The sequence below is a fragment of the Aotus nancymaae genome, unplaced genomic scaffold (genome assembly GCF_030222135.1).
Source record: "Aotus nancymaae isolate 86718 unplaced genomic scaffold, 86718_ANA_hifiasm-v0.15.2.pri h1tg000046l, whole genome shotgun sequence".
NCBI classification, from domain to species: Eukaryota; Metazoa; Chordata; class Mammalia; order Primates; family Aotidae; genus Aotus; species Aotus nancymaae.
Window position 1 is genome coordinate 26,979,738 of NW_026988460.1, and position 26,474 is coordinate 27,006,211.

At 42.8% G+C, this 26,474-nt stretch overlaps 1 protein-coding gene across 2 annotated transcripts; it reads right to left on the minus strand.

Moving 5' to 3' along the window:
• Positions 1-345: 345 nt before the first annotated feature.
• On the minus strand, positions 346-25,777 carry LOC105705227 (5-hydroxymethylcytosine binding, ES cell specific). 2 transcript variants are annotated; one of them, XM_064362103.1, is made up of 7 exons: positions 25,722-25,777; positions 24,723-24,928; positions 14,622-14,765; positions 13,127-13,252; positions 6,193-6,374; positions 3,129-3,321; positions 346-1,016 (listed from the first exon to the last, which is right to left on the minus strand). In XM_064362103.1, the coding sequence occupies exons 2-7, from the start codon at positions 24,903-24,905 to the stop codon at positions 780-782; spliced, it is 1,065 nt and encodes a 354-aa protein (XP_064218173.1). In that variant the 5' UTR covers positions 24,906-24,928; positions 25,722-25,777; the 3' UTR covers positions 346-779. The 2 variants fall into 2 exon arrangements, with proteins under 2 accessions (XP_064218173.1, XP_064218172.1); XM_064362102.1 differs by having other exon boundaries at positions 14,622-14,783.
• Between the last annotated feature and the right edge of the window lie 697 nt (positions 25,778-26,474).

Genomic DNA, 26,474 nt, shown 5'->3' on the forward strand with positions numbered 1-26,474 from the left:
AAGCCCATGTCATCTTCTGTGCCCTGCTCTTACCAGAAGCTGGGAGTCTTTCCAGAGGCTTCTCACCTGGATCTGATGCTCCCTGCGGTAAGGACAAGCTCTGCTATGGCAAGCACTCAACTCAGGCTGGTTTTAAGCCAAAGGATTCAGACAACTTCCATGTATCAAAAGTGAAAGAAAAAGAGACTAAGGAGCCCACCACCAAGACTTTTTGTAGTTATTTCCTCAGAAAGCCCCATGCCCTGTTTGTGATAAAATCCATTCCTGAGGACATATTCTAGAAGAAAACCAAGTAAGATCCAGAAATTTCCCCACTAGCATCATTTTCCAAAATGTAGGCAGAAGTTCATCAAATATAATTTATTCAGGAAAAAAAAAATACATTTTAAGAACTTACTCAAGACAGAAAGAGCCTAGTGGCTGAGCAGAAAACAGCTTACTATGAGGAATACCAGGTCAGGGCAGAGACTTCCCAGCTGGGTAAGGCATGGTTTAAGGGAAGACTCCACCAGCCCTGCCAGGAAAGAGCAGCAGGCACAGTGCCCCTATGGGGCCCACATGGCTGGTGACAGAAGCATGACACCTCTTTCAAAGCTATCCACCAGCCCCACTAGGGGCTCCTACTCATGGCAAGGAAGCCGACTTCTCCATAAGCCCACAACTGTCAACTAACACTAAGCTACCTCCTCCCAAAGCAAACACACACACATACAATTTAAGAACCTATTATCAGAACAGCAGTGCAGCAGAACCTGGTCTTGGTCTCTGAAAGTCCTGTGTCACTGGCTGTAAGGACGCTTGGCCACAGGTTCCTCCTCCTTCTCTCGCTTCAGCCATTGCTCTAGGAGTCCTGCAGTGCCTCTCTTGGTAGGGAGTGAAGTCTTCTTCAGGAACTGGCTGGACCACTGGGGAACATCTGACTCTTCCTTTTGGGGTGTTTTTGAGTCTTCCTTTTTGGGTGACTTTGTGGCCAGCCACTGCAACATCCTCTGGCTACTGCCACTTGCCTTGAGCTCCTAGTAGAAGGAAGAAAAAGCTCAAACCATTCAGCTCAAGTTTTTGGGAAAAGGTGAAGTCCAAGGGAAGAAACAGAGGAAGAGCCATTAGGTATTGACTCAGGCTTGGAAAATGTTATTAAGGGCCAGCTGGGGCCCACCAGTCAAGAGTGGGAAGAGAGGCGTGTGTTCTAAAGGGCAGGAAAGTAGCTCTTAGAGAAGGTTTCACAGAGGAGTGTGTGGGACCAGACAGAGAAGACAGCTGAAAGGCATTCCAAATGTGCAGAGAATGAAGCATTCTCCGGGAAAAGAATGTAATTCAGCATGACCCAGGGGGAATGTTGGAAAATGAGACTGGAGCAATATGGAAGAACTTCCAACAGCCACTGTGATGAGGCTAAATTGTTTCCTCTTTGTGCAGACAATCTGGACAATCTCTTGACTGTCACTACTCTCTTCTGCTTCTTGTATATCACACCCCAACCCTGAACTGAAAGGTTCTGAATTAGCACAATGCCACCTCTCCAGAATGTGACATCTTTTGTAGTAAACACCATGGCAGGGCTAGATGGAGTGGTGCATGCCTGTAATCCAGCACTTTGGGAGGCTGAGGTGGGAGGACTTCTTGAGCCCAGGAGTTTGAGACCAGCCTAGGAAACATAGGAAGACCCTATCTCTATTAAAAAAATAAAAAATAAAAATAAGCAGGGCATGGTGGTACACGCTTGTAGTCCCAGCTACCTGGGAGGCTGAGGTGTGAGGATCATTTGAGCCCAGGAGTTTGAGGCTACAATAAACTATGATCGTGCCACTGCAGTCTAGCCTGGGCGACACAGCATGACCCCATCTCTTAAAAAAAAAAAAAAAGAAAAAGAAAAAAGACCATGGTAGAAATGTGGCAGTGTCTAGTCCAAAATGAATATAGGTTGAGCATCCTAACTCTGAAAATCCAAGATCCAAAATGCTCTAAAATCCTAAACTTTTTGAGTGCTTACATGATTCTGAAAGGAAATGCTGATTTGCGATATTCAGCTAGGAAGTATATAATGCAAATCTTCCAAAATTTGAAAAAATCCAAAATCTAAAACACTCTGGTCCCAAACATTTTGGATAAGGACTATTCAACTGTATATATAATTAGTTTTAGAGTTATCTAATTTTTAAAAAGTGCCACCATTGCAGGAGTTTATCAGAATCAAGACGAAAGAAAAAAAGATGACACTGACTGTGGGTATGGAAAAAACTTTAGAGAGGGGGGCAGCTGTTCTTGCAATCATCCTTAACACGGCATTCTAAAATGTCTATTCTTGGAACATTCCAAGTATGTCCTACTTCAAGTTCCTCTATGTCACCTAACAACAATCACTACTCCTAAACCCTTACCCTCAAATGTCAGTGGGGGCCAGCTTTTTGCGCTGGAACTTCTCTTCTCACTGCAGGCCTTCTGCTTGTTTGCCTTCCCTTCCTAAAATACACCCTCTGGATCCTTGCTAATTCTAAGTTAAGGTTCATGATAGGAATGCTCTCAAATCCTCCTGAAGGAAACTAAGGACTGGACCTCCTCCAAAGCAAAGATACAGAAAAGAGACACCAAAAATCACAGTTGGGGATGGAGCCACAATATGGTCAAGGGCTCCTTTGTCTTTCTCACAATCACTGTCTAGGTTAGGAGTCCTCAAACTTGGTTTATCAGCCTCATCAAAGAAGCTTTTTTCCCCCACTTTTTGTGGAGAATGGGGTCTCACTACATTGCCCAGGCAGGTCTGAACTCTTGGGGTAAAGCTACCCTCCCACCTCTGCCTTCTAAGTGCTAGGATTACAGGCATGAGCCACTGCACCCAGCTGAAGCTTCTTAATTATACAGAAGCCCAAGTCTAGCTCTAAACGTTGACTCAGAATGTCTGGATAGGGTCCAGCATTTACATTTTGAAAGAATTCTTCTCCTGGGGACTCTGAGTCACAGCCAGGTTTGAGAATCGCTGCTCTATACTACCTTGCTGTGTACAAGGAGTATGAGAGCTTTTGATGGTCCAAATTAAAGGGATGATCATAAAAGGCCACATCCTAAAAGAAAGGGCAGACTGACAGAAGACAGAAAGCTCAAAAAGGACTGTACCAGTCACAGGCCCCTACCTTTTTGACCACCAAGTTAACAGGAGCCAGACACTCAGGAGAGTTGTTTCGTGAGTTATTCACCACAGAAGAGACTGGATGGAAGGTGATGTTCTCTGTTGGGTGGATTAATTTCAGAGCTTCCTGAGTTGAGACTTCACCAAAGTCAAGCCATTTAGAAACTGCCTCCTCCCCATCTAATATGGCAGGCATCCTGGCCAGGGAAGTCAAGACAATGGTTGGGAGAGGGAGTGTAAGAATAAGCAGAGAAGGGAGAGAGACTTGAGTCAGCTGATAGCTCAAATATCATAAGGGGAGCTTGCCCTACCTCTGCGCCTCGTATGCTAATTGCTGCCACATGCTCCCTGAGCACAGGCTGACAGGACACCAAATTCAACACCTGAAAAGCCATGCTACAAAGTTTCATGGCAAAGACAGTGAAGAAAGAGTACTATGACTGGTCTAGAGTACTCCAGTGTCCACTCTAGCAAATCGGTAAACTTTCTATGACACCCCAGCCTAAAATGAAGGGAAAATACATCTTGAACACTTGTCTATCAACAGCAATCTCAAACCTCACCACTTCTAAAAGACTTATAGTAAGAAAACTGTGAATCAAAGCAAACCATGAGTCAGAAAAGCAGAGAAGCTGTCAAACATGACTCCTGGTACCCAGAAGATATAAGGAAAATATACTAGGTTTAGCTTCCAGTTTTATGTCCCAGGCCAATGCAAAGTGTGGCACACACTTTATTGGGTGGTACCAGATACAGACAAATGTTGATTTGTCTCCTAAATCTATATACAACATACAAAATAATGTTAAGTACTGTAATGTATAAAATAATGGCACATTTTTAAATGAATGGTGATTCAGATTAAATGAAATAGAATTTTTAAAGATTAATTACTGGAAGAGAACTACTATATCACATGAAAGCATATTTTCACAGATATAGCCTAGGACAAGGCTAAAGCAGGTAATACTGATAGGTGTCGCACTGCATTCTTTTCAGGAGAACTCCAAAAAATCACTTCAGGGAGTACTCAGCTCTGGCAGAAATTATAAAGGTACAATACAAGTAAAGTCAGTTCTGCCAATGCTTGTGTTTAAAATGCAAATCTGTTCCAATGCAACTGATATATTAGAGAGAAATTGGAGCACAATGCAAATTTTGTGTTCGCTTTTGCACAATTTCATCTGTGAGAAACACAAAGTGAACACAGAAAATTGCACCCAGCTGAACTGTACCTTGTAGAAATACACAAAATGCACACATCTCAAACACTGACCACTGCTTTGGCTCACTGCATACTATATTACAAAATTGTTTTTTACTATTCTTTTGCCTTTCTGAACTTTTCTCTCTATATAAAAAGACACCCATTTAACATCTCAAACATGCCTAAGCTTCCTGGCTCAAAACATGGTAGGCAGTGCATGTAAATGGAGACATTTTAAATACTGAAGAGAAGTTTGAAATAGTTAAGGTTCCTGAAAGAAAAATGAGAACATGTGATTATTTCCTGAGCAAGGGATATCAAAAAGGGTCCACATCAGTGATAATGCTACAGAAAAAAAAAAAGAAATGTCCATGGCTGGAAAAACTTCAAGAAGTACTCTGAAGTCAACACTAACCAGGCCTAAAGGAGTAAAAGCAATGGAGAGATTCTTTAGCATATGACGGAGTGCCAAAAAAAAAAAAAATGTGGAACCTTTCTCACAAAGAGAAAGCACTTATTTATACATAAATATGCACCTTTACTTGATCTCTGCTCAGTGACTGAAAAAAATATATAAAAATAAGCACCTAATTAGGCAGGTATGGTGGCATATGCCTGTAATCCCAGCTACTTAGGAGGCTGAGGCAGGAGAACCACTTGAACTCAGGAAGCGGAGGCTGCGTGAGCTGAGATCACGCTACTGCACTCCAGCCTGGGCAACAAGAGCAAGACTGTGTCTCAAAAAAAAAAAAAAAAAAAAAAAAAAAAACAGCACTTATAAGGTCCATATAAAAAATATAAATAAGGCCATTAAATAAGGCCTTAAATACCACAAGTGGCTCCTTTTACTGCTAGTAGTGGTTAGTTTAGTCATTTCGAACATGGCTACAATTTTCAGAGCTTTCTGCTATTGGGAGAAGCCACACATACAGATGAAAATGCCGCTAAGGAATTTCTAGCAGTGATACAGAAGTTAATTGGAGGAGAAGGCTATACATTGAATCAAATATTCAATTCTGATTAAATAGCACCTATTATAAATGCAGGTCTCAAAGGAAATACATTCAAATAAAGAAAAATGTGCCCCAGGATTTAAGACTGCAAAAGATAAAAAAAATTTTACATGGGCCGGGCACAGTGGTTCATGCCTGTAATCCCAGCACTTTGGGAGGCTGAGGTGAGTGGATCACGAGGTTAAGAGATCGAGACCATCCTGGCCAACATGGTGAAACCCTAACTCTACTAAAAAATACAAAACTTAGCTGGGTGTGGTGGCAGGCACCTGTAGTCCCAGCTACTCGGGAGGCTGAGGCAGGAGAACTGCTTGAACCCAGGAGGCAGAGGTTGCAATGAGCTGAGATTGCACCACTGCACTTCAGCCTGGTGACAGAGGGAGACTCCATCTCATTAAAAAAGAAAAATTTTTTACATAACCTTCCTTCCACAACTTCACAATAACATAAGATGCAATTCTTCCAACACTCACTTCCACAACCAAACTTGAGGTCTTTTCGAGGTAAAGTGCTGTATTTATTGCAGTATTTATTTATTTCTTAACCACCTAACATGAATAAAACAGTGCTACTGTTTTATTGGGTTTCCATTATTTTTTTAATGTGTCACTGATGAAATTTTAAGTGTTGTCTCCTTAACCCCACTATTCCCCAAAGTTATGTGTTTTTTATTCTATCCTTTTGCACAGTACAGTCATTTTTAGGAATGCATGTCACATTAAGAGTCAAACTCATTGTAACTTTACCTTGTAAAAGACTTGGTTTCCTACTCTCTAAAGCTACCTAAAAGCAGAAGACAAACTCTCCTTTGGATACTTTTGGATTCAGGGGTAAGAAGTATGACTTGCCTGGGGTGGATGTCACTCAAGCCTTTGCAGGAATCCACTGTGATGATGGTATAGGAATATAAGACATCTCCTCCCTCTGGGGGCTCCCAGCAGTCAAAGATCCCAGCCATTGTCAGCAGCCTCCAGTTGTCCCAGACTTTCTCCCAGTTCTCAGAACTATCTGCAACACCAATGCTACCTGACTGGAAGCAAAATATATGGGCAGATTAGATGCATTCAGCAGCCTTCTTCTACATGCAGGTTGGGTACCACTTCAGACTCAAGAGCATGGAAATCATTTTAAAAGTAACTCAGCCCATGTCTTATTAACCCCTCTTGATTCACTGTCACCAAAGGAAAGAAGGTTGGTGGCAAACGCCAACTGAAGCTATAGATTCATGGCTCCTTAATACTTTCAGAATTTAACACTTTCACTGAACATTTAGGCCTTCCATGAACTGGCCCACCATTGTAGCTATCACTCACATTGTTAATTTGAACCCAAACCAGCTCTTAGTAAATGAAGCTCTCATGCAATTTCATGCACCTGTGTCTTGCTGAAGCAACCCTCCTCTGCCCAAAATGTCCCTCCCACTCTTTCTTAAACTGAATTACACATCATGCCAATTCCTACTTACCATTCAAAATTCAGTTCAAGGGCTAAAATGCAGAAAGTTGGAAAAAAAATCACTTCTAATAGAAAGAAAAAAGCTGGATAATATGCAAAATCATAACTTTTCTTAAACTTATCAGGTGAAGTCATAGGGCAATCAATTTCCCTGAAATCTAAGAAAAGATAGAGATGGGACACAAGTACTGGCTTATTGGCAGCAACAGGAGAAAGACACAAGCCTTCATACAACCAGGTAAGAATTCAGATAATGTTATCACATTTCCACAAGCAGAGTATGGGCTAGCACGATAGTACAGAATCCCTGGGAGCTGCAAACCTCAAAGGAGTTTGCACCAGCTCACAGGCTCTTCTCCTTGCACTTTGACAGTGCAACAGTGAGGAGTGCAACTGGGGACAGGGCAGGAGCCTGTTGCATACCTGGAAGGCAAGCTCCTCTGCCTTACCTAATCACTTTTCCCCTAAGGAGCAAAAGTATTAAGCTGCCAGGGAAAGGGTAATAATCCCTTTCATGCCTAAGATACAGGTAAAGACCCACAGAGGCTGGGGAAAGAGAAAAAGCAAAAAAAGCCCCCTACCCTCTGGGGAAGAGAGCCCGAGAGCCAGGTCTGCCTAAGACAGACTGAACCAAGAACTGCCTCCGTCCCTGTTTAGATGACAAACATTCAGCGACAAGCAGAAGCAGTCTACTTCTGGAGGAGGGAAAAGGGCACAGCAAGACCCTGTCTAAGGAACAGGCTCACAGGAAATTCCAACAACTGAAGAGAGCAGGGCTGTTGAGAAAACCCTCTGGAAAGTAAATTCTTACCCTAAACACTGGGTAACACCAGAGCACTTGAAATCCTGTGGCCAAGAAAGGCACTGTAATGACAACAAAGCCCACACCCAGTTCAATTCCTGACAAGACTGACTTAACCTCATACATTAATGGCCCAATAGAAAAATTTCCAGGCATAGATTATTATTAATCTTAGTCTCTGTCCTACATTATCATCTCTGGCAACAATAAAAAATTACAAGACACACAAAAAATGCTAAAACAATCAACCACCAAGAGATATAAAAATTAATAGAACCAGACTCAAGAGATTACATTTCCCAGATGCTGAAATTATCAGAGAACTTAAAGTAAGTATAATTAATATGTCAAACGCTCTTGTGGAAAAGGTGGACAACATACATAAACAGATAAGGAATTTTAGCAGAGAGATAGAAACTGTTAAGAAAGACTCACTGAACTTAAAGATAGGTCAACAACGGCCAGGTGCAGTGGTTCATGCCTGTAATCCCAGAACTCTGGGAGGCCAAGGCAGGCAGATCACTTGAGGTAAGGAGTTCGAGACCCACCTGGCCAACATGGCAAAATCCTGTCTCGACCAAAAATACAAAAAAAAAAAAAAAAAAAAAAAAATCGGCCAGGCATGGTGGCTCACACCTGTTATCAGAGCACTTTGGGAGGCTGAGGCGGGCAGATCACGAGGTCAGGAGATCAAGACCATCCTGGCCAACATGGTGAAACCTGTCTCTACTAAAAATACAAAAATTAGCTAGGCGTGGTTTTGAGTGCCTGTAATCCCAGCTACTTGGGAGGCTTAGGCAGGAGACTAGCTTGAATTAGGGAGTTGGAGGCTGCAGTGAGCTGAGATCACGCCACTGGACTCCAACCTGGTGACAAAGCGAGACTCCATCTCAAAAAAAAAAAAAAAAAAAAAGGTAAATGAAAATTATCCAAACTGAAACAGAGAAAAAAGAAAGAAAAATAGAGTGAGTATCCAAGAACAATGGGACAATTAAATCGTAACACATGTGTTATTAGAATCCCAGAAACAGAAAATGGGGCAGAAGAAATATTTGAAGAGGAAAAACCCAAGAAATTTCCGTAAATTATGAAAGATATCAAACTGCAGATCCAAGCAGCTAAGAAAACAGGCCAAAACACATACACGCAATGTATTTAAACAGCTGCCCTAAGAGAAAATCTTAAAGGCAAGGGTGGAGGGAAGTGGACAAGGCGGTGAGAGAAGTACACATTTATGCATTACATGCAAAAGAAAAAGACAGTTACGCTCGACTTCTCAAAAGAAACTATGGGAGCCAGAGACAGTGAAGTGCATTTTTTTTAAAGTACTGAAAGAAAATAAAACACCACTCACCCAGAATCTTATACATTTTGAAAATACCTCTCAAAAACAAAGACAGTGCTTGCCAGGGGTTCAAGGCAGGGAGGTATGGAAAGTGACTACTAATGGGTATAATTTTATTTGGGGTTGGAATTAGATAGTGATGATGGCTGCACAACATTTTGTGGGGTTTTCTTTTTTCTTTTTGAGACAGGGTTTTGCTCTGTCACCCAGACTGTAGTGCAGTGGTGTGATCTTAGCTCACTGTGACCTCGACCTCCTGGGCTCAAGTGATCCTCCCACCTCAGCCTTCCACGTAGCTGGGACCACAGTGCAAGCCACCACGCATGGCTCATTTTATAGGTGTGACCCACCATGCCTGGCTAAGGTTTTGAATACACTAAAAACCACTGTACATTTTTAAAGGGTGAATTTTATTATATGTGAATTATATCTCAATAAAAAACATGTTTTTTTAAATGGACTTTTTCAGACAAAAAGAAAATCATTCATTACCAGCAAATCCACATTACGAGAAAAATTAAAGTCCTTCAGGCGGAAGGACTATAATACCAGAGAGAAAACTGGATCTGTACAAATAAGTGAAGATCCATGGAAATGGCTAAAATGAAGATACATGTACAAAGACTTTTCTTACTTTTTACCACTCTAAAATATAATTAACCATCCACAATAAAATAATAGCAATGTATTCTAAGTTTATAGCATATGTAAAAATAAAATGCCTAATAGTAGCCCAAAAGACAGGAGGAACTTAGAGAACACTGTTGTAAGGTCTTTTCAATAGTAGTGTAGTACATAAGGACAGAACGTTATTAATTTAAGATGTATACTGTAAGTTGTAGGGCAACTACTAAAAACATTTTTTAAAGAAGTAAAAACAGTAAGTCAATAACCGAGATGAAATGCAATCATAAAAGATTATTCCCTAAACAGAAAGATTAGGAAAAAAGGAACAAAGAGTTGATGGAACAAACAGAAAACCAGCAAAACAATGGATTTTAACCCAATCACATCAATAATTACATTAAATTAAGTGTTTTAAACACAAGTTAAAAGAATGATTGTCAAATTGAATCTAAAAGGAAGACTCAACTATCTGTAGTATAAAACTTCAGTTCAAGGCCAGGTGCAGTCACTCATGCCTGTAATCCTAGCACTTGTGGGGCCAAGGCGGGTGGATCACCTGAGGTCAGGAGTTCAAGACCAGCCTGGCCAACATGGTGAAACCCTGTCTCTACTAAAAATACAAATATTAGCTGGGCATGATGGCACACACCTGTAATCCCAGCTATCTGGGAGGCCAAGGCAGGAGAATCACTTGAACCCAGGAAGTGGAGGTTGCAGTGAGCCAAGACCCCACCATTGCACTCTAGCCTGGGCAACAAGAGTGAAACTCCATCTAAAAAAAAAAAACAAAACAAAACAAAAAAAAAACCCGAATGCATATTAAGCCAATACACATTAAGTTCCTAGACAGAGTAACTGACTTATACTAAGTGCTTAATATGTGTTATTATAATTGGTACATGTGGCTGGGCATGGTGGCTCATGCTTATATCCCAACCCTTTGGGAGGTCGAGGCAGGTGGATCACAAGGACAGGAGTTTGAGACCAGCCTGGCCAACATGGTGAAACTCCATCTCTACTAAAAATACAAAAATTAGCCAGGCATGGTGGCGGGCGCTTGTAGTCCCAGCCGCTTGGGAGGCTGAGGCAGGAGAATCACTTGAACTCAGGAGGACGAGGTTGCAGTGAGCTGAGATTGTGCCACTGTACTCCAGCCTGGGCGACAGGGCAAGATTTCATCTCAAAAATAATAATAATAATAATAATTGATAGATGTTTTTATAAATTAACCTTGTCTTGAACCAAATCATTTGTTCAAGATAGGCTAGACAAGGGATTTTCTTTTTAATTTATATTTTATTTCAATAGGTTTTTGGGGAGCAGGTGGTGTCTGGTTACCTGAATAAATTCTTTAATGGTGATTTCTGAGATTTTGATGCACCCATCACTGATAGACAAGGGATTTTCTGAGGGTGAAGCAAACTCTCTTGACTACTGAAATTGTGCCCCAAAAAGTTACAAAGAAAAAAAAAAAAACACAAAAAACTAATGACTAAATTCTTGGGCTTACAGGATAGCACATAAGAAAAGAAACAACTTGCTGAAACAGTAAAACTCCCTCCGCCTATAACAAAACTGGCTGAATTGGTTGGAACCTATATATAACTGACTAGAGTATATGCAGAACAAGCTTGCTTATGTCACAGCCTGAATTTCCACCATGTTTCATACTAACTCCCCCTGAATTTACACATGAGACCTATATGGAGGCAGGAAGAGATAACTACACATACCTGAAGACTTTCCAGACCTCCCCTTTCCTTCCACCAATCACCTACTATCCCAGAATCCATTTCCTAAACATTTTTTTAAATAAAAGTACAGCCTTAAAGCAAGCTAGGGAAACAGAGCTGGACTCCTGTATTCTTGCTAGTCAATTTGCAATAAAAACTTTCCTCTGTCACCCAGGCTGGAGTGCAGTGGTGCAATCTCGGCTCACTGCAACCTCCACCCCTTCAGGCTCAAGCTATCCTCCCATCTCAACCTGCCAAGTAGCTGGGACCAGCTACTCAGTGTCATGGTATTGGCTTTTAGCACATTGGGTAGCAAGCCCCTTTTACTCGGTAACACTATTTACAGTTCCCAAAATGAGATGACAGCTGAATAAACAATTCCCAGTTTTAACAAGCAAACTGCAGTAAGAACTCAGGTGCTTTAGCAGTGTCAGACTAAATAATCTAAAAATAAAATATGATGTTGGTATGTCTGATTTGTTTTTAATCTCCTGATATTGTTTTAACATTAACAGTTCAAATTATGTCTTACGGTGAAAGGCTTTTTGTTTTGTTTTGTGATGGGGTCTCACTCTGTCACTCAGGCTGGAGTACAGTGATCTCGGCTCACTGCAATCTCCACCTCCCGGGCTCAAACCGTCTTCCCACCTTAGCCTCCCAAGTAGCTGGGACCATGCCCAGATAATTTTTTGTATCTTTGGTAAAGATGGGTTTTTGCTATGTTGCCCAAATTGGTCTGGAACTCCTGAGCTCAAGCAATCCACCTGCTTTGGCCTCCCAAAGTGCTGGATTATAGGTGTGAGCCACCATGCCTGGCCTGAGCCACTGCACCCAGCCACAATCAAAGTTTTATGAGGGAAATGTTAAACATAGAGCTATGATATGACCTAGCAATTCAACTCCTAGGCCTCTAACCAAGAGAGATGGAAATATAATCCATGCAAAAACTTGTACCTGAATGTTCATAGCAGCATTATTCATAATAACCCAAAAGTGGAAACAATCCAAGTGTCTATCAATTAATGAATGAATTAACAAAATGTGGTCTATCCATACAAAAAAGGAATAAAGTGCTGATCCATGCCAAACATCGATGAATCTTGAAAACATTACGCTAAGTCAAAGAAGCCAGTCACAAAAGATCACATATTCTATGATTCCATTTTTATGAAATGTCCAAAATAGGCAAATCCATAGAGATGGAAAGTAGATTGGTGTTTGCCAGGGGCTGGGTATAGTGGAGAATGAAGAGTGATTGCTAATGGATATAGAGTTTCCTTGTAGAGTGACAAAAATATTCTGAAATTAGACAGAAGTAATGATTGCATACTCTGAATATACTAAAACATTCCTGAATTGCACATTTTAAAAAGGTAAATTTTATGGTGAATTATCCCTCAATGAGCTATTACTTTATTTTTTTCTAAGACAGAATCTTGCTCTGTCATCCAGGTTAGAGTGCAGTGGTATGATCATAGCTCACTGCAGCCTTTATCTCATGGACTCAAGCAATCCTCCCACCTCAGCTTTCTGACTAGCGGAGACTACAGGGGAACACCACCATGCCCAGCTAGTTTTTGTATTATTTGTAGAGATGAGGTTTCGCCATGTTGCCCAGGCTGGTCTCAAATTCCTGGGCTCAAGCAATCTTCCTGTTTTCAGCTTCCAAACTGCTGGGATCACAGATGTGAGCCACTGTGCTGGGCCAAAGCTATTATTTTAAAGTAAATATATAAAACTACAAGGGAAGAAAAAAAATGTCCTTTGGATTGTTTCCCTGTACCTTTCCAAATATATATTGTGAATGCTGATAATGATACCTTCTCTGTCTTGATTTGAGGAAAATAGATGAAGTACGGCTGCCTCTGGCTTGTTACTTGACATCGCTGCCACTCATAGAATCCATCTGCTACAACGACACAGCGTCTTCCCTTTCCCAGAGGCACCTGAGGGAAAATGTGAGCAAGATATGGTCTTAGTGATACAATCATGTTTCACAGGCTGCCATTACTTGGAACTTGAGTTAAAATCCGAGGTCTGGGCCAAGTGTTATGGCTCACGCCTGTAATCCCAGCACTTTGGGAGGCCAAAGTGGGAGATCACTTGAGGTCAGGAGTTCGAGGCCAGCCTGGCCAACACAGTGAAACCCCATCTCTACTAAAAATACAAAAATTAGCTGGGCATAGTGGTGTACACCTGTAGTCCCAGCTACTTGAGAGGCTGAAGAACAAGAATCACTTGAACTTGGCAGGCAGAGGTTGCAGTGAGCCAAGATCATGCCACTGCACTGCAGCCTGGGTGAAAGAATGAGACTCCATCTTAAAATAAATAAATCACAAACAAACAAATAAATAAAATCTGAAGTCTGTCAATGTGTGATCTTAAAAGTTAATTTCTCTGTACATCTCTTTTCTTATATATTAAAAAAGTCACAATTCACACAGATGTTGAAAAGATTAAATAATATACATAAAAGTAACCACCTCTTTTCTAACAAATAGGTACCTGTGATAGCTACTCTTCAAAGGCGGCTCCCCAGTGAAGCATGCTTCCCAGTATTCACACCCCATGTAGACCTCTCCCATACTGAATCTGGGCAGGCTCTGTGTCACCAAAAGAACGCAACAAAAGTAGGCTGGGCATGGTGGCTCACACCTGTAATCCCAGCACTTTGGGAGGCCCAAGAAGGAGGATCACTTGAGCCCAGGAGTTTGAGACCAGCCTGGGCAACAGAGCCAAACCTTTTGTCTATTTAAAAAAAAAAAAAAAAATTAAATAACAATAAAAAGAAATGCAGTATAAGTAATGCTGTATGACTGCCAAGATTAAGTGACGCTATAAGACCAAGACTTGTTATCTTCTATCCTGCTGTTGGATCACGCACTCTAGGGTAAATGAGTCACCATGACAGAAGCCTGGCTATGCTGACACCCTCCAGCTAGGCAAGTGGAAAGCCTTCTAATTGTTCTAGTCATCCCAGCCGAAGAGTCAGATGTGGATGAAGAAGTCATCTTAAACATCCAGCCTCAGCTGCCATGTAATTACAACATGAGAACCTCTAAGTGAAAACTGCCTAGATGAGCCCAGTCAACTCTGAGAATATGAGAGATAATGTTTATCATTTTGTTTCACACTACTAAGTTAAGTGTAGTTTGTTATGTAGTAACAAAATAGCATTTCACATTAACAACTGGGAACATTCTTTTTTATCTTATTTATTTTTGGTTGTCCTCTGTAGGCCAGGATGGAAACACCCTTTGGAACCTTATTTCACTTCTCAGGTATACAAGGCATTAACAGCTACCAGCCACCTACCTTAAATGACCGTTTCTCCATTATGGTATCACTACGACAGTTGGTAGTATTGAACTGCAGCTTGGAAGGATCACTTTCTTTGAACCAAGAAGGGATCAAGCCCCAGCGCATGGGAGCAATGATACGCTCAGAGGAGTCTGCATCCTGCCATGGGAAGAAGATCTAGTGAGGAGATCAAAATGAAATTCTAACCTAATTTAACATATGTATTTATTACATTATTTAGTAGTATTGAAATATAAAGAATTCAAGATTATTTTTAAAAAGGGAATCTACTTGAAAACAATTTTTTAATTTGTTTTGAGATAAGGTCTGGCTCTGTCATCCAGGCTGGAGTACAGTGGTGCAATCTTGGCTCACTGCAACCTCCACCTCCTGGGCTCAACACATCCTTCCACCTCAGCTTCCCAAGTAGCTGGGACTACAGACACATGCCACCCCACCCAGCTAATTTTTGTATTGTTTATAGAGACGGGGTTTCACTATGTTGCCCAGGCTGGTCTTGAACTCCTGGGCTCAAGTGATTTGCCCACCTCAGCCTCCCAAAGTATTGGGATTATGGGTGTGAGCCACCACACCCAGCCAAAAATAATTTAATGATTTATCATGATGTAGGTAACTTTAGTTCTTCAGCAATCATATTTACTAGAATGTAAGACATTCTGCTTGATAAGGTAGAGGGATGCAAAGAAGACAGGCTTCACTCTGTTGCCCAGGCTGGGGTGCAGTGACACAATTATAGCTCACTGCAACCTTGAACTCCTGGGCTCACATGATCCTACCGCTTCAGCCTCCCAAGTAGCTGGGACTACAGGTACACACCACCATGCCCAACTAATTTGTTAATTTTCTGTAGAGATAAGGTCTTACTGTTTTGCTCAGGCTGGTCTTGAACTCTTACACTCAAGTGATTTTCCTGCCTCAGTCTCTCAAAGCACTGGAAGACACTATTTTTAGGAAAACCTATATATAAGGTTGGCCCTCAATTAACATCTCAGAACTAGATTCTGAGTGTTCCCACCTTTCCCCAACTCATAAGGGTGGATTATTTTGCCTAGTCTGTGTAAACAATAAGTTTATGCCAAACACCTGTTTTCCTTCTGGGAGTCTGAAATTTTGGTACCTGCTAGGCAGAGTGCCTACATAATCAGCCTCCAATAAAGATCCTGGACCCTGAGTCTCTAATGGGTTTCTCTGGGCATAAACATTGTACATACTTACTAACCTGGGCAACATGGCAAACTCCTGTTTCTACCAAAAAAACCCAAAAAAACAAAAAAAACAAAAAATTATCCAGGTGTGATGGCATGCACCTGTAGTTCCAGCTACTTGGAAGGCAGAGGTAGGAGGACCACTCGAGCCTGGGAAGTCAAGGCTGCTAGTGAGCTGTGATTGAGCCACTGCACTCCAGCCTGGGTGACAGAGCAAGACCTTCTCTCAAAAACACAAAACAAACAAAAACACTGATATATTAGTACATTTTTTCATTGCTGAAGAAAGTAACATGCTTAGAGTATCCTCCCACAGGAAGGAGAACATAAGGAAACCTGTGCATGATTTTTTCCAGATTTTTACTAGTATCTTTTTCTTTTGCTGATTCTGTTGTGTCCTTTCACTAATAAACCTTAGATACGATATGCCTTATATGTTTCGCTCCTAATGAATCTCTAAATATGGGGGCAGTCTTGGGGACTCCCAATGCATGGTTGTCAAACTTTTTTTGAATAAGGGGCCCAATGATAATTTAATGAAATCTACAGATTAAGAAGCACATATACATTATTATGCATGCCATGGCATATTACACTCTGGGTTGGAAGACACCAGTGAGCAGAGAGTGCATTTTGGGGTGTTACTCCAATGGTTCAGGGGTCTGGTAAGGGCAGTAAGAATAACAGTGACATCTAAAAGATTTTTTTTTTTTTTTTTGAGATGGAGTTTCACTCTTGTTACCCAGGCTGGAGTGCAATGGCGCGATCTCGGCTTACTGCAACCTCCGCCTCCTGGGTTCAGGCAATTCTCCTGCCTCAGTCTCCTGAGTAGCTGGGATTACAGGCACGCGCCACCATGGCCAGCTAATTTTCTGTATTTTTTTTTAGGAGAGATGGGGTTTCACCATGTTGACCAGGATGGTCTCGATCTCTTGACCTCGTGATCCACCCGCCTCGGCCTCCCAAAGTGCTGGGATTACAGGCGCGAGCCACCGTGCCTGCATAAAAGATTTTTTAAAAATGAAATTGTAGTAAAAAATGGATTTGGATGAAACAAAGTGGGGATGATTAAGTTTTCAAGCCTAGAAGAGTGAAATAATGATGGTACTACTAAACAGAGAAGAAAAAACGCTTATGAAAGGTTTCATCAGTGGATGAAGGGTTTTATGAAGATCATATGTTGAACTTCTGATACTAGTGAGAAGTCTCTGGCAGTTTTCAAAAAATGGTTGTAAAATCTGACTCTCACGGAGAGTCGGGAATCTATGTTCATTCCCCCTTGAATCTGGATGGGCTTGTAACCAACAGAATGTGGCATAAGTGATACTGTATGATTTATCTCATAGTTCTGAAAGCTTGGTTTAAGGTGCCAGTATATTTGGTGTCTGGTGAGGGTCCACTTTCTGGTTCAGATGGTCCCTTCTCGCTTTGTCATCACATGGTAGAAGGAATGAGCTGGCTCTCTGTGGTGTCTTTTATAAGGGCACTAATCCCAATCATGAAGGCTCTGACTTCCTAAAGGCCCTACCTCCTAATACCATCGTCTTGGGGGTTAGGATTAACATATGCATTTTTCAAGGACACAGACACTCAAACCATAGCAGCTGTGATCTAATAAAACTTTATTTACATAAACAGGCAATAGGCCAGATTTGGTCTGAGGACCGTAGTTTGCCAATCTCTGTTATAGAAGAAAGAGCAAGGTCTTTGCAAGGAGATCCTGGTTCAAAAATCCTTTCTCTGAGCCAGGCATGGTAGCTCACACCTGTAATCCCAGGACTTTGGGAGGCTGAGGCAGGTGGATCACTTGAGGTCAGGAGTTCAAGACCAGCCTGGCCAACATGATGAAACCCCATCTTTACTAAAAATACAAAAATTAGCTGGGTATGGTGGCATGTGCCTGTAATCACAGTTACCTGGGAGGCTAAGGCACAAGAATCACTTGAGCCTGGGAGATGCAGGTTGCAGTGAACTGAGAATGCGCCCCTGCACTCTAGCCTGAGTAACAGAAAAAAAAAAATCCTTTCCTGCTACTTATCAGGTTGAACTAGTCTCAATTTCTTAGGCCCTCAACTTTCCTTATCCAAAAAACAGAATGAACAATACTTACCTTGTAGTACAATTTTCAGGAATGAAAGATAATATAGTTAAAATGTGTGGCATGGAATAGTGACTCAAATTGTAGTATAATATTTTTCTAAGGTAAGGATTAAAAACAAACCATAAAATTATCTATAAAAAGATGATTATTAATGACATGAAGATAAAGTTTCTTAGAGGGTATATCATGCACAGGACTTAACCTGGGGGTACAAAAAATTTTGTTAAAAGAAGAAATGAAAAAAATAAAATAAAATGGAAAATAAATAATAAAAGAAGAAATGACGGTAAAGGCAGAGTTCTAAGTAAAAGTACTACTAAGATAAAAGTAGAATGAAGAAAGTCAGGAGAGGATGGAATCTGGAGAAAGGAATCACCAGTACTGGAAGGTTCAGGAGAAGGGCTTCCTTTTGTTTAAAAGCTAATCCCGAGAGAGATCCAAGATGGCTGATGATTAGCAGCTCGGGCACGTACCTCCCAGTGAAAGCGCAAAGAACGAGAGGACGCCACACTTTCAGACGAATATTAGTTGCTCACGGACCAGGAGATTCCCAGTGGAGGAGCTCCACGGGTCGCCAGGGCGACTCTTGTGGCCGGCGTGGCGGTTTTGCTGGTGCCTTAGCACGCCAGTTCTTGGTGCAGAGTCCGGAGATTCCCGGGCAGAAAAGCACCATCAATCTTAACACCGCTGTTGTGGCCGGCTCAGTGGATTGCTCAGATTTCGGCGCAGGGAATCAACAAGTTGGACGTCAGAGACCCAGTTAGAAAGTCGGTAATTATAAAGACGACAGACGGACAAATATATAATGAAGGGAAGAAACCAGCGTAAAAAGGTAGAGAATACTCAAAATCAGAATGCCTCTCCCTCTACAGGGGATTGCAATTCCTCATCAGTAACGGAACAAGGCTTAATAGATTACACGTGTGTTCCAATAACAGAAGCAGGTTTCAAAACGTGGGTGATAAGAAACTTCTGTGAATTAAAAGAACTTGTTCTAACCCAATGCAAAGAAACTAAGAACCTTGAAAAAAGGTTAGACGAAATGTTAAGGAGAATGGACAATTTAGAGAGGAATATAAGTGAATTGATGGAGCTGAAAAACACAACACGAGAACTTCGCGAAGCATGCACAAGTTTAAACAGTCGAATTGATCAAGCAGAAGGAAGGATATCAGAAGTCGAGGACCAGCTCAGTGAAATGAAACGAGAAGACAAGAATGCAGAAAAAAGGATGAAAAGGAATGAGCAAAGTCTCCAGGAAATATGGGACTATGTGAAAAGACCTAATTTACGTTTGATAGGTGTACCTGAATGTGATGAAGAGAATGAATCCAAGTTGGAAAATACTCTTCAGGATATCATTCAGGAAAATTTTCCCAACCTGGCAAGGCAGGGTAATATTCAACTCCAGGTAATACAGAGAACACCACAAAGATATTCTTCAAGAAGACCAACCCCAAGGCACATAATTGCCAGATTTATTAGGGTTGAAATGAAGGAGAAAATACTAAGGGCAGCCAGAGAGAAAGGTCAGGTTACCCATAAAGGGAAACCTATCAGACTTACAGCAGATCTCTCAGCAGAAACCCTACAAGCCAGAAAAGAGTGGGGACCAATATTTAACATCCTTAAAGAAAAGAACTTTCAACCCAGAATTTCCTATCCAGCCAAACTAAGCTTTATGAGCGAAGGAAAAATTAAATCTTTTGCGAACAAACAAGTACTTAGAGAGTTCACCACCACCAGGCCTGCTTTACAAGAGCTTCTGAAAGAAGCACTATACATATAAAGGAACAACCAATATCAGCCTTTCCAAAAATATATCAAAAAGCAAAGAACTTTAACACAATAGAAAATTTACATCAACTAATGGGCAAAACAGCCAGCTAGCATCAAACGCCGGTATTAAACTTATATATATTTTAATTGGATAAAAAACCAAAACCCATCGGTATGCTGCATCCGGGCCAATCTTACATGCAACAATACACAAAGACTCAGAGAGAAGGAGGAGGATTTACCAACCAAACAGAGAGTAAAAATAAACTAATAAACAAAAAGCAGGAGATGCAATTCTCGCCTCTGATAAAGTAGACTTTAAAGCAACAAAGATCAAAAGAGGCGAGGAATGACATTACATAATGGCAAAAGGATCAATGCAACAAGAAGAGCTAACGATTCTATAGATCAACGAGATAGAAAATTAACAAGGATATTCAGAACTTGAACTCAGACCCGGAACAAGTAAACTTAGTAAACATTTGTGGAACTCTCCACTTCAAATACACAAAACATACATTACCACCTCACACCTATTCCAAAGGTGACTATATAATTGGAAGTAAATCACTCCTCAGTAATCGTATAGCATTTCATAGGTTTAAATTAAATATTGGTTGGCTGTTTGTTTGTTATCTTCTTCCCTTATTCCTTCCTGACTACATCATTAAGTATAATTGTCGGTATAAAAGAGGTTTTCAATACCCATTACTAAATTGCATTCTAGCCTGGGCAAGAAAGCGATGCTCCCATTCTCTTTCCCTCTTTCTTTTCCTTCTCCCTCCTCCCCATTCTCTCTCTCTCTTTCTCTTCCTTTTTCCTCCTTCCTATTCTCTCTCTTTCTCTTAAAAATAAATAAATAAATAAATAAATAAATAAATGAAATCTCAGAGACAAAAAAAAAAAAAAAAAAAGCTAATCCCTCTACTATGCTCCTGATAAAATCCAGTACTGCGTCTTCCAGAATCTTGCCTGCTGTATACATTAATTATCTTTTTTTTGAGATGGAGTCTTGCTCTGTTGCCCAGGCTGGAATGCAGTGGCAAGATCTCGGGCTCAATGCAACCTCTGTCTCTTTGGTTCAAGCGATTCTCCTGCCTCAGCCTCCCAAGTAGCTGGGATTACAGGCATGCACCACTATGCCCTGTTAATTTTGTATTTTTAGTAGAGACAGGGTTTCACCATGTTGGTCAGGATGGTCTCGAACTCCTAACCTCAAGTGATCCACCTGCCTCGGCCTCCCAAAGTACAGGGATTACAGGTATGAGCCTTCATACCCGGCCTGAGCTCAAGAGTTTTGAGACCAGCTTGAGCCACATAGTGAGAACTTCCCCCTTAAACCACAAAAAGGCAAAGCCTGTGATCCCAGCTGCTGGGGAGACTGAGGCAATAGGATCGCTTGAGCCCAGGAGGTCAAGGTTACAGTGAGCCATGACTGGCCCACTGCACTCCATCTAGCCTGGGCAACCCAGCAAGATCCTGTGTCCAAAAAAAAAAAAAAAAAAAAGTCTTCTAAGCAGAAGGACCCCAGCCCAATGCATAAATAAGAATAAGAGACAACATTACACAATGGTCAACTAAATGATCTCTCATCAGAAACTTGCAAGACAATACTGAAAAATCTGTGGTTCTCACTACAGGACAACTCTGACACACCCCTCCCTATCATCCGGAGACTTCTGGCAATTAGCTGGAGATACATTCCGTTGTTCTGATCTGGGGGATGCTACTAACATCTAGCCGGTAAAGGAAGTTGCTAAATGCTCTACAATGCCCAGAATAGCTTCCTACAACAAAAAATTATCCTGGCCAAAACTGTCAATGGTGTCAAGGTTGAGAACTCTGCTCTCACAAATTCCACTGATCACCTTTGAGAGTATGCACTTGACAACTGTAAACCAAACCCAAATGTGAGAATGATCATAGAAAGTAGTTGAGAAGCCAAAATACTAAAAACATTGCTCCATATTAGTCATCTTTCCTCTACCCTTTTGGACTTCTGAACAGAACACCTGGTAGCACTGAAGTGGGTAAATGAAAGAGGAAATAATTTGCAAATCTGTGGTTTCAAATGAAAATGTTGCAATCTATATACATATGCAGGCCGTTGATGATTTGAATGAACTACTAAAATGGTTCTAATTTTCCTTTATAATTTGTAAGTTTGAGAAAATGAGATACCAAATATTATCAAAATTAAAAAACCCTAGCAATCTTAACAAAACTTGTTAGAGATGTGGAATCAAATACTACTCAGCAAATTCATACCACTGACCCAAATGAGGGCTATATTTGCTAGGGGCTCCACCTTCCCCATTCCTGGTTCCTGCATGCATCCACTGGAGTGGGGACGGTGGTCTGGATCTCAGTTCTAGCTCTGTCCCTCACTGATTAGGTAACCCAGGACAACTCATAATCTTTCTATAATTCTATCTTTACATCTGTTAAACAACTTTTTCTTCTAGCTAACTTTCTATAATTCTAAGGAGGTCATATAAATGACTAAGGCTCATTTTTTGTTTGTTTGTTTGTTAAAAACAGGGTCTCATTTGCTCAGGCTGGTGTCTTGAAATCCTGATCTCAAGCAATCCTCCTGCCTCGGCCTCCCCAAAGTGCTAGGATTACAGGCCTAAGCCACCAGGTCCGGCCAGGCTCATACACTTAATCCTGCTCTCTATTCTCACTCTAAATTATGCCTTCCTTTGAAGTATGTTTTATGCTCTCTTTTCCCCTTCAAGGTTCACCAGGATATTTTGATTCCTCTTTCATTTAAAATAAAAAGTGTTAATAGGGAAGTATGCATCCTCTAAAAAATGACTCAAAAATAAATATTTCATATAAATGGCTTCATTCAACCAAAAAGATTACTGTTATTTGCTATCTTTTTTTTGCTGAGACTGAGTCTCGCTCTGTCACCCAGGCTGAAGTGCAGAGGCGCGTTCTCGACTCACTGCAACCTCCGCCTCCCAGGTTCAAGTGATTCTCCTGCCTCAGCCTCCTGAGTAGCTGGGACTACAGGAGCATGCCACCATGCCTGGGTAAATTTTTCTGTTTTCTTCAATAGAGACAAGGTTTCACCATGTTGGCCAGGCTGATCTCAAACTCCTGACTTCAAGTGATCCACACACCTAGGCCTCCCAAAATGTTGGGGTTACAGGCATGAGCCACTGCACCCAGCTGTTATATGTTATCTTTATTTATTTATTAGACAGAGTCTTACTCTGTTGACTAGGCCAGAGTGCAGTGGCGTGATCTTGGCTCATCACAACGTTTGCCTCCCAGGTTCAAGTGATTCTTCTGCCTCAGCCTCCCAAGTAGCTGGGATTACAGGCACCCAACTCCACAGCTGGCTAATTTTTGTATTTTTAGTAAAGACAGGGTTTCTCCATGTTGGTCAGGGTGATCTCAAACTCCCGACCTCCAGTGATCTGCCCACCTCAGCCTCCCAAAGTGTTGGGATTACAGGCACGAGCCACCGGGCCTAGCCTGTTACCTTTATTTCAAAATAATGTGATTCCCTGTAACGCAGAAATTAGTCCTTTTTGACTATCATATTATCACAAAAGTTCTAAAGAGTATGTACCATGTCGGGTACGGTGGCTCACACCTGTAATCCTAACACTTTGGGAGGCTGAGGCGGGCAGATCACTGAGGTCGGGAGTTTGAGATCACCCTGACCAACATGGAGAAACCCTGTCTCTACTAAAAACATAAAAAGATTAACAGGGCATGGTGGCGCATGCCTGTAATCCCAGGTACTCAGGAGGCTGAGGCAGGAGAATTGCTTGAACCCGGGAGGTGGAGGTTGTGGTGAGCTGAGATAGCGCCATTACACTCCAGCCTGAGCACCACGAGCCAAACTCTGTCTCAAAAAAAAAAAAAAAAAAAAAAGAGTAAGTACCAGAGGTATAATCAACTTTATAAAGTGATTTCAGCATTATGGATCAAATAAAGTAAAAATTCAGGAAGGAAACAACATGAGTTTTAAAAACATGTCAAGGTCATTTAAAATATTTAAGACATGGAGAAACTATTACTTTCTAGAACGGAGCATTTTATTACACACACATACATACACACACATACACTTTCAGGAGATAAGGCAAAGAACTAAGATATGAACGTAATTGACTGGTAATTCCAACCCTACAGCGTTAAATACTATAAACACAATGACTGCAATTAAACCTCAGACAACCAAACTAAATACATGTTTCTAACTTTAGTAAAAGACAAACATAAATAAGACTGAAAACACAAGCAAAAAGGATAAAACTTTTCAATGTTCAAAAAACACCAGAAGTGTTTTGAATTAACTGATCTTAAGCCCGTCCTAGGCCTACAAAGTCTGATTCTGCTGGCTTGGTAAGGGGTATAAAGATATTATTTTTTTAAATTTATTTTTTAGGTAGGGTCTTGATCTGTCAGCCAGGTGGGAGTGCAAGTGATACAACCATGGCTCACTGAAGCTGCGTGCGACCTCCCCAGCTCAGGTAATCTTCCCGCCTCATTTTTAAATTTTTTGCTCATAGTGAGATGGGGGTCTCACTATGTTGCCCAGACTGGTCTCAAACTTCTTGGCTCAAGTGATCCTCCCACCTCAGCTTTCCAAAGTGCTGGGGTTACAGGCATGAGCCTGGGCAACTGGCCTTAATTTTTTTTTTAAAGATACTCCAATGACCCTGATGATTAGTGAGGTATGAAAGCTGCTATTTTAAAACACAAAGCTCATATAAATTTGGCATATATTAAGGCTAGTATGCCTTGTATAGAAAAGGCATTTAAATTAAACCTGAAAAACGCTGAAAAATACATCTTTAACAGCGTTAGAAGACACCGATAAAACTTCTTGCATGAAGCCAAGAGGGATTCTCAACTGGAAGTCAGAATGTAGCAGTAAAGGCTGTTTTTTAATGTCATCCCAAGAGGCTGAGCACAGACCAAACCAAATAGGAGATGACGACCATCACGGGGCTGGGCGAGGGGCTAGCATGGTGCAAAGCTGGTTACCTTCTCAAAGTGCAGTCGAGACAGAAGCACTGGGCTGTTGGATTGAGGACTCTTGTTGTAAGAGGGGCAGTACTTATCAGGGTCCCTCCATTCTGGGAGCCGCTGCTGGCCCCGCCGATCCTGGTAGGCACAAGCTCTCGTGAGAACATCTATAGGTAAGTGACAGGATGTTCGTCCACACATTCTTCAACACAGCCCTTCGAAACCTTTTAATCACAAAACGTAAGGAAAAGGATTACGTATCTCAAATGTGAGGTATTATTCCTTGAACGGCCTTCTCTTTCCGTTCCCACCGCGCCCTGCCACTCCGTGACCACCGTCTAGTCTTCCCCGAGAAGTCCCACAAGGACAAGGATGTGCCTGTTTGCTTCGCTCCCTGGGCCCACTGCCCAGCTCCGTGCAGGGCACGGAGGCAAGTCCCGGGAGGAGCTCCGCAACAGCCTGCCTGAGCGCGGGAAGAGCCGCCGCGGAGGGGGCTTCACGGTTCAGCCAAGCAGGGCAAGCGCAGCTACCAGGGGTCGCCTCCTCCGGTGACTCGGTGCCCCCAACTCCCTGTCCTTCCCCCCCAACCCCACTGGGGTCAGCGCCCCACGCCTGCCACAACCGCTCACCTCGAGGGCGGCCACTGGACAGCGCCAGAGCGGCCCGCAGAATCCCCGCCTCCCGCCCGCGCGTCCGCAGCGTCGCCGGACCCGACCTGCGAACCTGCGGGCCGCGGACCCGGCTCCAGACTCTGCTCCCCGGAGCGGGGGCCGGTTCTCGGGGAGCAGGTGGCTCCTAGCTGCTGGCCGCGACCCCTCGCCCCTCCCCGCGGCGCCTCCCCTCCGCTCCGGCCCTCAGACTCTGCCGCCCCGCGTCGCCTCACTTCGGCCCAGGCCGCCCTCTCAGCGTCCCCTCGTGTCCGCTCGTGCCTCCGCTCCCTTTGGTCCGCCGGCGTCGCTTCACCTCCCCTCCGCTCCCCAACACCCCGGCCGCTGGCGTTGCTTCCTCTCCCCTTACCTGGCCTCAGCCTCCCAAGCCGCCGCCCGCCGCCCGCAGCTCCTCACGTCACCCCGCCTCGCTCGCCGCTCGCCGCCCGCCGCTCCTCACGTCACCCCGCGCCGCTCGCCGCCCGCCGCCCGCCGCTCGCCGCTCCCGACGCTAGGCCCCGCCCCCAGGGGCGCGTGGTTCCCGCCGCGCTCTAGGGTCCCGAATGCTGCGTCTTCTCTCCTCGGGTTTGGGATGAATCTCTCACATTTACCCGGGAGATGGTGACTGCCTTGGAGGACGCTTCGATCTCAAGCTTCTCGGGGCTCCACTTTCCTCCATATTGGTCGGTTCCCTGGCGGGGTTAAACTTCCTCCCCGCCCCCAGCGCGAGCCGCAGGGCCGGCGGGGAAGGTTCCCGCCGCGCTGACTCCAGGGCACAGAGTCATCGAAGGCGGGAAACCAGGAAACTCCACTCCTAACTTCACAGTCCTTCCAGCTGCCTCACGGTGCGAGGCAAAAATGCAGGAACACCGGAGAAGAAATGGAAGTCAGGAGAACTTCCAGGAATCGCGCACATCTCCCTCAAAACGATGGTGGGCACCACACTGGGCCTTTCCTGTCCCTGCACTCTCCACTCCCCCAGCTGAATCTCCAAGGGTGAGGCCTAGATTTTTTAAAACCGTCTTTATGGGTCTACTTAGGCCTCAAAGTTGGTTAAATAACCTGGCTTGAGTTTATAAGCGTGCTCCCCTTGGGACGGAAACCCAAGATTTCTTCTTGGCAA